The sequence below is a fragment of the Pezoporus wallicus genome, unplaced genomic scaffold (genome assembly GCF_028554395.1).
Source record: "Pezoporus wallicus isolate ANWC-B61680 ecotype Strahan unplaced genomic scaffold, APGP_CSIRO_Pwel_v1 contig_7260, whole genome shotgun sequence".
NCBI lineage: Eukaryota > Metazoa > Chordata > Aves > Psittaciformes > Psittacidae > Pezoporus > Pezoporus wallicus.
Genome location: NW_026640483.1, coordinates 41,619 through 55,162, shown reverse-complemented (window position 1 = coordinate 55,162; position 13,544 = coordinate 41,619). Strand labels below are relative to the sequence as shown.

Below are 13,544 nucleotides of genomic sequence, written 5' to 3'. Positions count from 1 at the left end.
TGTAATTAGAATAGTGACATTAAAGATGCTGTCATGCCAATTACAGTTCTGTTTTTAACAATTTCTGACATTCCTCTGGAGTCTGTTCTCTTATGTGTTTACAGGTCAATGAGCTCAGTTGCTGTACTTCTTAGATTTCCTATTTCTCAAGTGAAATACCAACTGGTTCTGTAATACTGATTTGCAGTTAAGTTCATTACAAATCAAAGCCTCCCTTTATAAAGATTTGCAGCTTTCAGTTTCTAACCTTGCAGCTTAGTATGTTGGTTGGAAGGAAAGGCCTTGTTTAACTGTCAACTCTAGCCCAAACCTGTCAAAAAGCTGCAAGCTACTAAATTGATTATTTCTTTGATTATTCTTCTGATGTCCTTGTTTCTGTGTCTGTGTTGCAGAGAAAGCCACAAAGGCAAATCTGTGTCTGGAGTCTTCTGTTCCCTCCTGGTGCACTAAAGCAGCAGGCGGGTGGGAAATATTTCACATTTGAAAGGAAATGAAACTCATTAGAAGCCCATGTAGATTTCTTTTAACATGAGTATAAGTGCCTAAACTTTTATTTTATATATCTGTTTCCTCATTTTTCTTAAAATCTGTTGCAAAGCTTCAAATGCCATACCTATTGCATCTTTAAGTTCTTGATAGCCTGACTTTTATTTATTTATGTATTTACTTATTTATTGTTGCACCCACCTGTAGTGGTTTAAGCCAAGCCAGTAACTCAGAACTTCGTAGCCACTTGCTCACTCCCCCCCTTCTTCCCCCCTCCCAGCTCCTGGAGGGATGGGGAGGAGAATCAAAAGAATGTAAATCCCATGGGTGGAGATAAGAACAGTCCAGTAACTAAGGCATAATAAAAAACTACTACTGCTACCACTAATAATAATAATGATAAAGGAAATAACAAGGGGAGAGAATATAAAACTGAAAGGGGAAAAGGAAAAGAAAACAATAAACATAAGTGATGCACAATACAATTACTCACCACCTGCCAACTGATACCCAGCCCAACCCGAGCAGCAATCTGGACCGTCCAGGTAACTCCCCCAGGTTCATATAGTGGGCATGAATATATGGAATATATTAATGGTATGGAATATAGAATACCCCTTTGGCTAGTTTGGGTTAGGTGTCCTGTCCCTGCTTCCTCCCAGCTTCCCATGCCCCTCCTCACTGGCAGAGAATGAGACTGAAAAGTCCAGATTGGAGTAAGCATTACTTAGCAAGAATTAAAAATATTGGTGTGTTATCAGCATTGTTTTCAGACTAAAGTCAAAAACACAGCACTGCACTATCTACTAAGGAGAAAAATAACTGTTGCAGCATAACTGAGGAGACCACCCAAGTGTCTCTTCATCATTTACAAAATGTAGGCTTCTTGCCTACACATCTGGAAGTGATCCTTCCTAGGTTATCCTGTTGCTGCCTAGAATAAGCCTATTTGAAAAATGCTTACAGAATCATAGATTCTTAAGTTTGTTTCTCACCTTCTGTTAATTCTACAAACCTATTACAGATCTAAGTCAGGAAGACAATTTTGCAATTTTAGTACATTGTCTAGGAGGCAAGAACATTAATTTATTTTGTTCTTGTCCTGGGTTCAGCAGTAGCAGTCATTTTTCTCCTTCTTAGTAGCTGGTGCAATGCTGTGTTTTCGACTTTAGTCTGGGAACAGTGCTGATAAAACACCAATGTTTTTAGTTCTTGCTAAGTGATGTTTACTCTGAAAAAAGGGGGCACAAAATCACAAAATGGAATATAGAAACCTTTAGAATTAGATTTAAGTAATATTACGTTTGATGGCTTTGTAACCGTAGCAATGGAAAATTACTGAGGTGCATGATACATAGAGAAAAAAATAGAGTACAGCTAGAGAACATACTGAGAATTCTCACAAGATAAATTGTTATAGTTGTGACATAGTTTAAGAAAAACAGTCTAGAAGAACAGGACACAGGGATAAGGAGTATCTGGGAACCGCAGGTGTCCAGGATGGGCTACAGTTAAACTAACTGATAAGTAGGAGGATAAGAGGATTATTATGTCTCTGGTGCTAACGAACCAATTAAGCTGGTATGAGCATCTTCTGTGCATGCTTCAAAGGCTGCCAGAAGTGATGAAGATTTTTGGAAGAAGTAAACAACCCTCAGAGACCACCACCACAATTCTGTACGCATGCGGGGAACTTTCTGGAAAATGATGTAATCCATACATAGCCTCATGAATATGTATGTATGACCAGTGGCTATAAAAAGACGGCTTGTGTGGCAATTGAGAGACACACGTTAGGAGGAGCTATCCCCCCCCTGTCTCCCGGCACTGCAATAAAGAATACCTGCTTGTCAGCTTGAAAACTTTGTTTGCAAGTTTGTTCCTGGAGTTTTCTCCGAATCAATTTGGCACCCCAGATGGGACCCTCTCTGCTCGGCTGCAGGACCTGCTGAGGACAGGGCTCCCTAGGGCCTATCAAGGACTTTTTCAGTCTCATGCTGTGCTAGTGAGGAGGGGCATGGGAAGCTGGGAGGAAGCAGACAGGACACCTGACCCAAACTAGCAAAAGGGGTATTCCATACCACAGCATGTCATGCCCAGTACATAAACTGGGGGGAGTTACCCTGAAGGCCCAGATCGCTGCTCGGGTCAAGCTGGGTATCGGTCGGTGGGTCGTAATTGTATTCTTTCCCCTTGTTATTTTCCTTAATAGTAGCCATAGTAGTTTTGTATTATACCTCAGTTACGGGGCTGTTTTTATATCAAACTGTGTGATTTACATTCTCTTGATTGTCCTCCCCATCCCTCCGGGAGCACGGGGAGGAAGAAGGGGGGGAGTGAGCGAGTGACTGTGTGGGTCTGAGTTACTGGCTGGGTTTAAACCATGACAGTTCTGTTTATGAAGTTCAGTTTTTTTGTTTGGTTGTTGTTTTTTTTAAAGTAGATCATTAAGATGCAGGAACAGTAAAATATGTATGTTCTGTTAATGCATCTGATATTCTTTGCAGGGCCATAATATTTAGAAGATATTGCCTTTAAGACTCCATATATCTCCATAGGCTTTTGGGAGTCTTTTCTATTAAATTGCAATTATGAAGACAACTGGATACAAACTACTTCTGGAGTTGTAAAATTGTGTTTTATTTCCATCTTCATTTTTACCCTTTGTCTTCTTGGTTTCTCTGCCTTATTGCATCAAAGTAAACATGATGCATAGTAACTTTATGTCTTGCCCAGAATGTCCTTTGCTCTGTAATGTTGTCCTATATTCTTGTATATTTAACAAGAATTTTAATATTCTGTAGAAAAAGGATATATTGTGATTAGCTCAATGAAAAAATTAGGAAAGCTTTTTTTTTGCATTGCTTGTCACTTGGGAGATTACTAGTTCAGGCAAAATGGAGTCGTAGTCAGTCCTGGTTTGTAAAGTGCCCTTCCCCATTTTTGTCACCGAATTGTTTTTTTCCTGGGATTTTGTATGTGCTGGAAATTGAATTAGTAATTCTTTGGGCCATCCTGTCTTTTTGCTGAGTCTGAATCAGCCAACCCTACAGCTGATCTCTGGATGACCTGCCATAGTGTATAAGGTCTTAGTAGGTATCTCCATCTTAGAATGTGTCCTTAATGTTTTTAGTAAGCATAGTAAAGTTGTGAACACATAATTTACCATTGGGTTATAAGTTTATTGAATGGCAGCTTCCAATGTTCATGCTTTTGTATTATAATAAAGAGGAGGTGACTTGAGGTGGATACTCTATGTATACTGGAGGTCAAGATTTGTACAGTTTTTAGTAAATTTAGAGCAGAACCTGCCCTGCAGTGATTATTTCCTTATAATGGAAATGTGCTTGACTACTCACATCTCAGGCTTTCATAGCAGCAGGAAGGAACAACTTCCTTTTGCGTTACAAAGCCCTTTAAATACCATTTGTACTGAAATGTACTTCTGCTTTTTATGTTTGCTAGCTCTTAATAAAACATCAAACTCCTTAACACCTTAGATCTTTGAGAGGAATAAAATGAGAAAAATTGGTGTGAAACATGTGAAGATATATGAGATCTCGTTTCCTTTATTCCTCTGATTCACTTAGGCATTCTGATAACAACCATTGCTTCAAAAGGGGAATTACAGAATTGGCCTGAACTCTTACCAAAACTTTGCAGCCTGTTGGATTCTGAAGATTACAATACCTGTGAGGTAAGGAGGCTTATTTTGAAATAGATTATAATCTAAATTTGACTATTCTTTGTCTTTCTTTATATATGCTAAATATATTTCTAGTATTTTTTCTGTGTGTGTATACACACATATATAATCTCTTCAGAGAACAGTGGGTCAAATTTGATACTTTTTATTCTACCTGCATTCTGTGTTCTTAGTGTTCATTCAAATGAATGTTTTATTTGCATAAAACCAGAATAAGACTGTAGATGGGTAGTCACAGAATCACAGAATAGTCATGGTTGGAAAGGACCTTAAGATCATCTAGTTCCAACCCCTCTGCCATGGGCAGGGACACCACACACTAAACTGTGTCACCCAAGACTCCATCCAACCTGGCCTTGAACACTGCCAGGGATGGAGCATTCACAACTTCCTTGGGCAACCTGTTCCAGTGCCTCACCACCCTCACAGTAAAGAACTTCCTTCTTCCTTATATCTAATCTAAACTTCCCTTTGTCCTGCCCCTTGTCCTATTGCTATAGTTCCTGATGAAGTGTCCCTCTCTGGCATCCTTGTAGGAAACCTTCAGATATTGGAAGGCTACTATGAGGTCTCGGATGAAACCTGAAGTGTCCTAAAGTTACCATTTTGTGATGCCCAATCTTTTAGGCATCATCAAGCTGACCCTGAATTTTCTCTTACTTAAAAGTAGTGTTGTTCATTCCTCTTATAACTTAATCTGGAAACGTAATCTGTCACTGCTATTTCAGGCTAGTGTGAAATTAACTTTTTTTGCTCAGTGTTTATGAAAGAAAATAAATAAATACCAGATTACCATGGTTTTAGCCCAGCTGGGACCTCAGCACCACACAGCCATTCGCTCACACCCCCTTTCCCCCGTCCCCCAGGCAGGATGGGGAAGAGAATTGAAAGAATGTAAAACCCACGGGTTGAGATAAAAACAGTTTAATAACTAAAATAAAGTACGATACTAATACTGAAAAGGGGAATAACAAGGAGAGAGATATAAAACTAAAGGGAAAAAATCCCCCAAACAAAACAATAAACAGCAGTGATGCACAATCCAATGGCTCACCACCCACCAACCTGAGCAGCGATTGATCCCTTCCAGGTATCTGCCCCCAGTTTATATACTGGGCATGATATTCTGTGGTATGGAATACCCCTTTGGCTAGTTTGGGTCAGGTGTCCTGTCTCTGCTCCCCCCCAGCTTCTTGTTCCCCTCCTCACTGGCAGAGCATGAGAGACTGAAAAGTCCTTGAATAGGGTAAGTGCTACTGAGCAACATCTAAAGCATTGGTGTGTTATCTGCATCGTTCTCAGACTAAAGCAAAAACACAGCACTGTATCAGCTACTAGGAAGAAAATTAACTCTATCCCAGCTGAAATCAGGACACAAAACTACTTTTTTAAACTATGAGAAGAAAAAAAGCCTGTGAACACACAATTTTAATTACTTGATGCTGTGAAGCATTTTGTATAAAATAATCCTTAGAGATATGACAAGTGGTCCAAGATGTCATGCTGTTATGTAGTGTTTTAGTGCCACTTTCTCAAGAAAGAAGAAAAAAAAAACAACAAAAAACAACCCACAAAATCCACCACCAACCCTTGGAAATGAAACTCAAATTGATTATCATGTCCAGAGTTCTCTTTTGCCCTATAACAAACCATTAAAGGAAATAAAATTGTATATGAAATTCACTTGGATGCGTCTGCAATTTGTCATTTAGTTTTCAAATAGATTTTGCTTTTAACCTTTTTTAAAAATATGATTGAATAAATGAGCATTAATACTAAAATTAAAATTGTCACTTATAATTTGAGAGCTTATAGATGACAGTATAAAGTGCTTAAATAAAATGCTTTAACGATGTTTTAATTTAACTCCATGTTTCATTAGCTACATTTACTGTGGTGGTGTGCTAAAATTGCCTGTTCTGTACAAACCTTAAAATGTTGCTTTCTTCAAAATGTAAATTAACAGGTTTTGAGGTTTGCAGGTTTTTGGTTTTTTGTTTTGTTTGTTTTTTTTTTAAACAGGGTGCATTTGGTGCTCTTCAGAAGATATGTGAAGATTCTGCTGAAATTTTAGATAGTGATGTATTGGACCGACCACTCAGTATCATGATACCTAAATTCTTGCAGTTCTTCAAGCACAGCAGTCCAAAAATAAGGTAGGTTTGGGTTTTGCACTGAAGTTACCTGTTAAAAATTTATTTACATGAACAGTGAGGTTGATATTTTGTAGATCATTTGAAAGCATATTTAGTTTTTTTAATTGATCCTGCTGCATGTGCAAGTTGTGAGAAGGCACAGAGATTTCATGCGTCATTAATTTCCACACTTATCTGCTTAGTTAATAGTTCAGCCTCACCTCTTTATGCATCTTCCAAATTTCAAATTTGTTTGACTTTGAAAATCAATCTGTTTCTTTTAGGATTTTGCATTTTATCATGGAAACTGCAGTGCTGTGGTTAAAATTTCATATTATGATTAGAAAACATTTATTTTGTAACAACTGCAGCAATAGGAGAGTAAAAAGTTGTTTGTTATCAGTTTCTGAGTTCTTGCAGAAAATATTTTTCTGTTTTAACTGCACTTAGAAAGCTCTTTATCTTTCAGCTGAATCAAATTAAATGGGTTCAGCATCTTTTTACTTTAATACAGTATTAATCTCTCCAAAGTAATAGGAGTATAGAAAAGAAGATTAACTTGTTGTTGCTAATATTTGTCAACAGGAACAGTAGCATTTACCCTGAAATAAGCCAGTGATGTGCCCTTGCTATAAAGAAAGTGAATGGTATCCTGGGCTACAGTGTTGCCAGCATGGGAAGTGATCTTCACCATTCAGGTGAAGCCTCACCTGGAGCCCTGTGTCCATTTCTGTGCTTATCAGTACAGGAGAGACATGGAGCTTCTGGAGCTAGTCCTGTGAAGTGCCACAAGGATGATGAAGGGTCTGGAGCCTCTTTCCTATGAGGAAACACTGAGGGAGCTGGGACTGTTCAGCCTAGAGAAGCCTCTGGGGAGGCCTTGTCAATGCATGTAAATATCTGAAGGGTGTAAACAAGACTGATCCAGGTTCTTTTTGGGCAACCCAGTGACAGGACAAGAGGCAATGGACAAAAACTGAACCACATGTGGTTCTGCCTTAACATCAGGAAATACTTTTTCTTACTTGTGAGTTTGATCAGGTGCTGGTTGCCTAGAGAAGGTGGCAGAGTCCCCATCCTTGCAGATATTCAAAAGCTGTTGGGATGTGGTCCTATGCAACCAGCTCTAGGTGTCTCTACTTGAGCAGGGGTACTGGACAAGAATGTCCAACCTCAACCATTCAGTGTGATTACATGAAATAAGTTTTATAACTCCTGTTTGAAGATCGTATTGAAAGATTCTTGGAGGCAGCAATTATTGCCAATGGTAGTAGATGGTGCAGACTGAAAGGAAGAGTATAACTAGGAATATAACATGATAGGATTTAAATAAGATATGAAAACTCACCTAAAATGCATGTGCACTAAGAAAAATATATAACAAAGCATGAACTTGCACTTGTAGAAAAATAAGCTTAATAATTCATTGGAGCTAAGAAAGATGGAGAAAATACTCCTTTTTTTTTCCTTATCACATTAAAAACAGTCTTTTACTTTTTGTCTGCTGTGATGTTTGTGTCTTTGAGATAATAAAACAAGTTTCAACTTAAAGTAGATTGCCTGGTGACCCATAGCCTGGTTTCAGTACATAGTGCTGAAGTATAAAGAATATTAGTAGTATCAGTAAAATATTTTATGTTTAAATCTGTCAAGAGACAACTTTTGAACATTTTTGACTTTTTCCAAGAAACGTCTGAACAGACTAGATGTTTGGAGTTACGTTAGTGCTAAAATTTCACCATGTTGACTTGTATAAAATTTTTAATATCAGAGAAGATCAATAATCGTAATATATGGAAACAGAACATTCTTACATACTGTTGGGAGCAAAAGTGCCAGATAGAGTCATCCTGCTCTGTTTTTTATGTACTGAATACTTTATTTAAAATAATTTATTGGATATATTGGAGTATAAGGTGGTACTTAAAAATGTGGTTTAGTAATTTTTCTTGATAACAGTATAGATGTGCAGATTTGTTCCCTCTTGCCTCTTGAAGATGCTTGGGCAATGTGATTTGCTTCCTAATGTTTTTGATGCATATGTACAGTTTAAAAAATGTTTAAGTAAAAAAAATATATATATTTTAACTGTTCCGTTTGTAGATCTCATGCTGTTGCATGTGTCAATCAGTTTATCATGAGCAGAACTCAAGCTCTTATGTTGCACATAGATTCTTTTATTGAGGTGAGTGTGCATTCTTGGTTGGGGGGGGGGGGGGTAAGTTAAATTACATAACTGATTTATCAAAAGCTTTGAGTAATGTTTTACAACCACCACTACACCCGAACTTGACATTGCTGTCTTCCCATTCTTATCTTCAATCCCCATTGACCAAAGTTCATTTTGTATGCTTATGCTCAGATTAGATTACTCTCCCAACCCAAGAAATATTTTGAAAAATGCTTCCTTTTCATAAATAGGAGAAACTCTTGTTGCATAAAGGCACTGGCAGCAGTCTGTCACTTACCTGTGATGGAGAGTTCAGGAAAGGGATCATCATGTCACCAAGTCTGGATGACGGGTCTCTCGGAATACTACTACTGATTAAAAGGGTGTTATTTGGGTTATCTAAAGTACGTTATTTACTGCTGTTATGTACTGAAGGAGTTTTCTAGCTTCAGAACTTCATTAATGTTTAGGGTAAAAAAATAATGTTCTTCTGTCTAATGTACACATGACCAGAACACTGGTTAACAATGCACATTGAGAGTCTGAAGAGTTCATTTGCTAAACCATATATCTTTAAGAAATAATATGGTATTTTTAGGTGTGGGGTGGGAGGGTACAGAAGTACATGTTTGCATATTTAGTTTGCCAGTCATATCAACTTCAATACAAGTTGAACTAGATTAATTGATGCTTTTCAATTGATATTGCTTTCTAACAGAATCTTTTTGCACTGGCTGGTGACGAGGAGCCTGAAGTACGTAAAAATGTTTGCCGTGCTCTGGTAATGTTGCTGGAAGTTCGAATGGATCGCCTGCTTCCTCATATGATTAGTATAGTTGATGTGAGTCTCATTTCTCAGATTGTGTGCTGTAACATGTTTGGGGTTGTAGAAATAATAACAAATTAAAAGCATTCATCAGAACAGGTATGTAACTCTTGCGCTTGCCTACTCTTTGTTTTCCTTCAAGACTGAGGTTGCAAAAGTTTCTTTTTGGCTAATTACCAACTTGACACTGTATTTGACAATGTATATGGCAGTTGTTCATACTTTATTAAGTTAATTGATCCTAAAATAGCCAGGATCAGCCATACCATGGAGCAGCCAGGCATTGTCTGACCACAAGATCATGTGAAAAATCCTAGTTCTAGTACTGATACTGCTCCAGTTTACACATTGAAGCTCACCTTTTTTTTGGATCTTTTGACAAGGAATGTTATTTTACATAGCTGAGATGCTCTTTGAGCTGCTAATGAAACTGCCTGCTATTACATTCAGTTCTACAGGTTAGTGTCATTTGATAGTTTATCATTCTAGATTGGTGCAGACTTGCCTACCAGAGGGCCAATCATATGGTTTTTGTCTGCTCAACTGTCTGAGTTATAATTTCCATATTTCTGGGAAATACTGGCAGTTTCTAGTTGCCTTTACATAGACTACTTGCTAGACTGGAAATATAGCAAAGATCAGTATGTTTCTAATGTAGATTTCACGTGAACAAGTCGGTCATAACTCAGTGTCAAATTCCATAAGGGCTAGGTCTAGACTACATGAAGGTGGTTTTTCTTGGTTTTTGTTTTTGTTTTTTTTTTTTTTGCTTTTGGACGAAGACATTAAAGAGACATAAAATTGAGGTGACTCATTGTGGCATATTGTGACACGGACTCAGGTTGGTGAGGATACCGAGACAAAGCTTCATTACAATCAAGCCCTTTTATCCCCTTGTTCAGTGCTTTCCCAACATGCACGAGCATGCCATGTTCAATCTCATTGAATTCTGTGAAAATCCCCTAGGTTAAACACGCACACAATGGTCCAATCACAATGCCGATCACTCTCTGTTCACGCGATGACAGTTCCACCTTCTTGCTTCACGTCTTGCCATGTCCTCTGACCTTCAACTGAAATTCTTTGTTACATCAACATCCTGGCTTATCATCCCAAGGCTCGTTTGGTTACATTTCCTATCTTTCAACATCCTAACTTATCGCCCCAAGGCTTGTTCGGTATCAAGTCCTCAGAGCTTGTTTTCAGAGTGTTGCTTAAGCTCATCATGCAAATCCTATTGCCTTCACCTCCCACAACTGATGACAGCCTTGGCCTGCTTTCTAGTCTTCCTACGTGTTGTCTGGAATTCCATGACACCAGCCCTGGCAAACATCATAGAATGGTCCTATCCCTACAGGCCCTTGTAAAAAGTGCCTCTCCAGATTTCTTGTCAGCCCCTTTAGGCACTGGAAGCTGCTCTAAAGTCTCCCCAGAGCCTTCTCTTCTCCAGGCTTAATAAGCCCAGCTCTCTCAGCCTGTCTCCAGAGTAGAGGTGCTCCAGCCCTTGGAGCATCTTCATGGCCTCCTCTGGACCTGTCCTTCTTATGTTGGGAGCCCCAGAGCTGAACATAGTACTCCAGCTGGCAACTCACAAGAGCAGAGGGAGAAAATCCCCTCCCTCAACCTGCTGGTCATTCTTCTTTTGATGCAGCTCAGGATGCAGTTGGCTTTCTGGGCTGCAAGCACACACTGGTGAGTCATGTTGGACTTTTTATCAACCAACACCCCCAAGTCCTTCTCAGGGCTGCTCTCAATCCATTCTTCACCCAACCTGTAGTTGTGCTTGGGATTGCTCTGACCCAGGTGCAGGACCTTGCACTTGGCATTGTTGAACTTTGTGAGGTTTGCATTGGCCCACCTCTCAAGTGTGTCAGGATCCCTCTGGATGGCATCCCTTCCCTCCAGTGTGTTGACTGCACAACACAACTTGGTGTTGTTGTCAAACTTGCTGAGGGTGCACTCAATCCCACTGTCCATGTTGCTGACAAAGATATTGAACACCACCAGTCCCAGTACTGACCCCTGAGGAACGTCACTGATCTCCACTTGGACATGGAGCTGTTGACCACAATGCTCTGCATGTGGCCATCCAGCCAATTCTTTATCCATTGGGTGGTCCATTTGTCAAATCCATGTCTCTCTAGTTTAGAGACAAGGATGTCGTGCAGGACAGTGTCAAATGCCTTGTACAAGTCCAGGTAGATAATGTCAGCTGCTCTTCCCTTATCCATCAATGCTGTCACCCCATCATAGAAGGCCACCAAAACTGGTCAGGCATTATTTGCCCTTAGTGAAGCCATTTTTGCTGTCACCAACCATCTCCCTATTTTCCATGTGCCTCAGCATAGTTTCCAGGAGGATCTACTCCATGATCTTGTTGGGCACTGAGGTGAAACTGACTAGTCTCTAGTTCCCCAGGTCTTCCTTGTTTCCTTTTTTAAAAATGGGATTTATTTTTTCCCTTTTTACAGTCAGCAGGAACTACACTGGATTGCCATGACTTCTCAAATATGATGGATAATGGCTTGGCAACTACATTATCCAGTTCCCCCAGGACCCGCAGATACATCTTGTCAGGTCCCATGGACTTGTGCACCTTCAGGTTCCTTTGATGATTTTAAACCTGATCTTCTCCTACAGCAGGTGTTTCTTCATTCCCCCACTCCCTGCCTTTGCCTTCTGGAACTTGGGCAGTGTGGCTGGAGCTGTTGCCAATGAAGGCCGAGGCAAAAAAGTCATTGAGTACCTTGGACTTATCCATGTCCTGGGTAACCAGTTCTCCCGTTTCCTTCTGGAGAGGGCCTACATTTTCCCTTGTCTTCTTTTAATTCCCTGTGTACCTATAGAAGTTTTTCTTGTTGCCCTTCATGTCCCTGGCCAGTTTTAATTCTGTCAGGGCTTTAGCTTTCCTAACCTGATCTCTGGCTGCTCAGAGAATTACTCTGTATTCCTCCCAGGCTACCTGTCCTTGCTTCCACCCTCTCTAGGCTTCCTTTTGTGTTGGATTTCTTTCATGTTCTCATGTAACATGTTACAAGTAGGTATAGTTGGTTCTTAGGTGTTGTTTTTTTTTCTTTTGGTTGGTTGGTTTTGGTTGTTGTCTTTTTTTTTTTTGAGAGAGACTAAAGCTTTGGAGATTTTATTGTCAACAAGTGATAACTTCTCTGACTCTTCACCCTCCTAAGATCAGTAAGGACTTTGCAGGTATAAATGATGTCACCAACCAGAAGAAAAATCAAGACTGTGTTCTTACTATATCTGGTATTTTGCTGGGAAAACTAGTGCCAAGCTGCTTCTCTACAGAAGACAGCAGTAGTGGATTTTTGTTCTGTAACAAAGTTTAGACCTCTCCCCCATTTCAGGGCTACTGTGTACTGTTACTGTTTTCTCCAGTTCTGTATACACATTGGTATGTGCAAATGTAATATCCCAGAACTGACTATTGTTCAACATTCAAATGGGTCTGGTTTTGCCCCTTTGAAGCTTGAATACCTCCAAGCTGAATGCTGCTGATGGTGGCTGCTGTAACTGAAGGAAGTCTTAAAAAGAAACTTGTATCCATAAACCTAAAGAAAAGGCTTACGGAGAATCACTTTTAATGTAGTTAAGAATATTAATGATGCAGTAGTGATTTAAAGACAGAAGGTCTTGGCCAGCATCATGCTTTTGAAGCAGGCAATTTTAGTATTATCTTTCTTGCCAAGTTCCTGGAGCATATAGGAATGGTTGAATTTTGATTTCAGTGGGGTTTTTGAGCATGTACTTCTACATGAGCAGATGTGTATTTTTGGTGGTTTTTTTTTTGTTTGTTTTGGTTTTGGTGGGGTTTTTTTGTTGTTTTTTTTTTCTCCTCCCTTTGAGAACATGACAACAGGATACATCAGGAGTAGACTGATCTAACAGATTTCAGTTATTAGATTTCACTTGCGTGTTCACATTCCTATTCTCAGGAAACTGCTGTTTATTATCTTGGGTCTCTGTCTGTAGTTTCTTCATAATAGCGTTCTCACAAAAGCAGTTAAGAAACTTAGAATATGAGTCACCTGGCATTAAGAAATAAAGTCTCTAGGCTTATTCTCACCATAGCTTTAAATAGTCTTATATATATTTCTTCCTCTTGCCCCAAAGAAACAAAATTACTCTGGTAGTGTAGTCTGTTTTTGCAAGCACATTTTCCAATATTGATAGTGTCTTCTGGGCCCTTAAAACTTACAGAAGTAT

General features: G+C 39.3%; 1 protein-coding gene across 1 annotated transcript in view; it reads left to right on the top strand.

The window, feature by feature from the left end:
- The first annotated feature begins 4,024 nt into the window (after nucleotides 1-4,024).
- The window catches only part of LOC130604475 (transportin-1-like), a 40,754-nt gene continuing 31,234 nt past the window's right edge, over nucleotides 4,025-13,544 (top strand). The window contains 4 exon segments of the mRNA XM_057419003.1: nucleotides 4,025-4,183; nucleotides 6,215-6,348; nucleotides 8,431-8,512; nucleotides 9,216-9,338. Of these exon segments, the coding sequence (XP_057274986.1) occupies nucleotides 6,299-6,348; nucleotides 8,431-8,512; nucleotides 9,216-9,338 (255 nt within the window). The 5' untranslated portion in view covers nucleotides 4,025-4,183; nucleotides 6,215-6,298.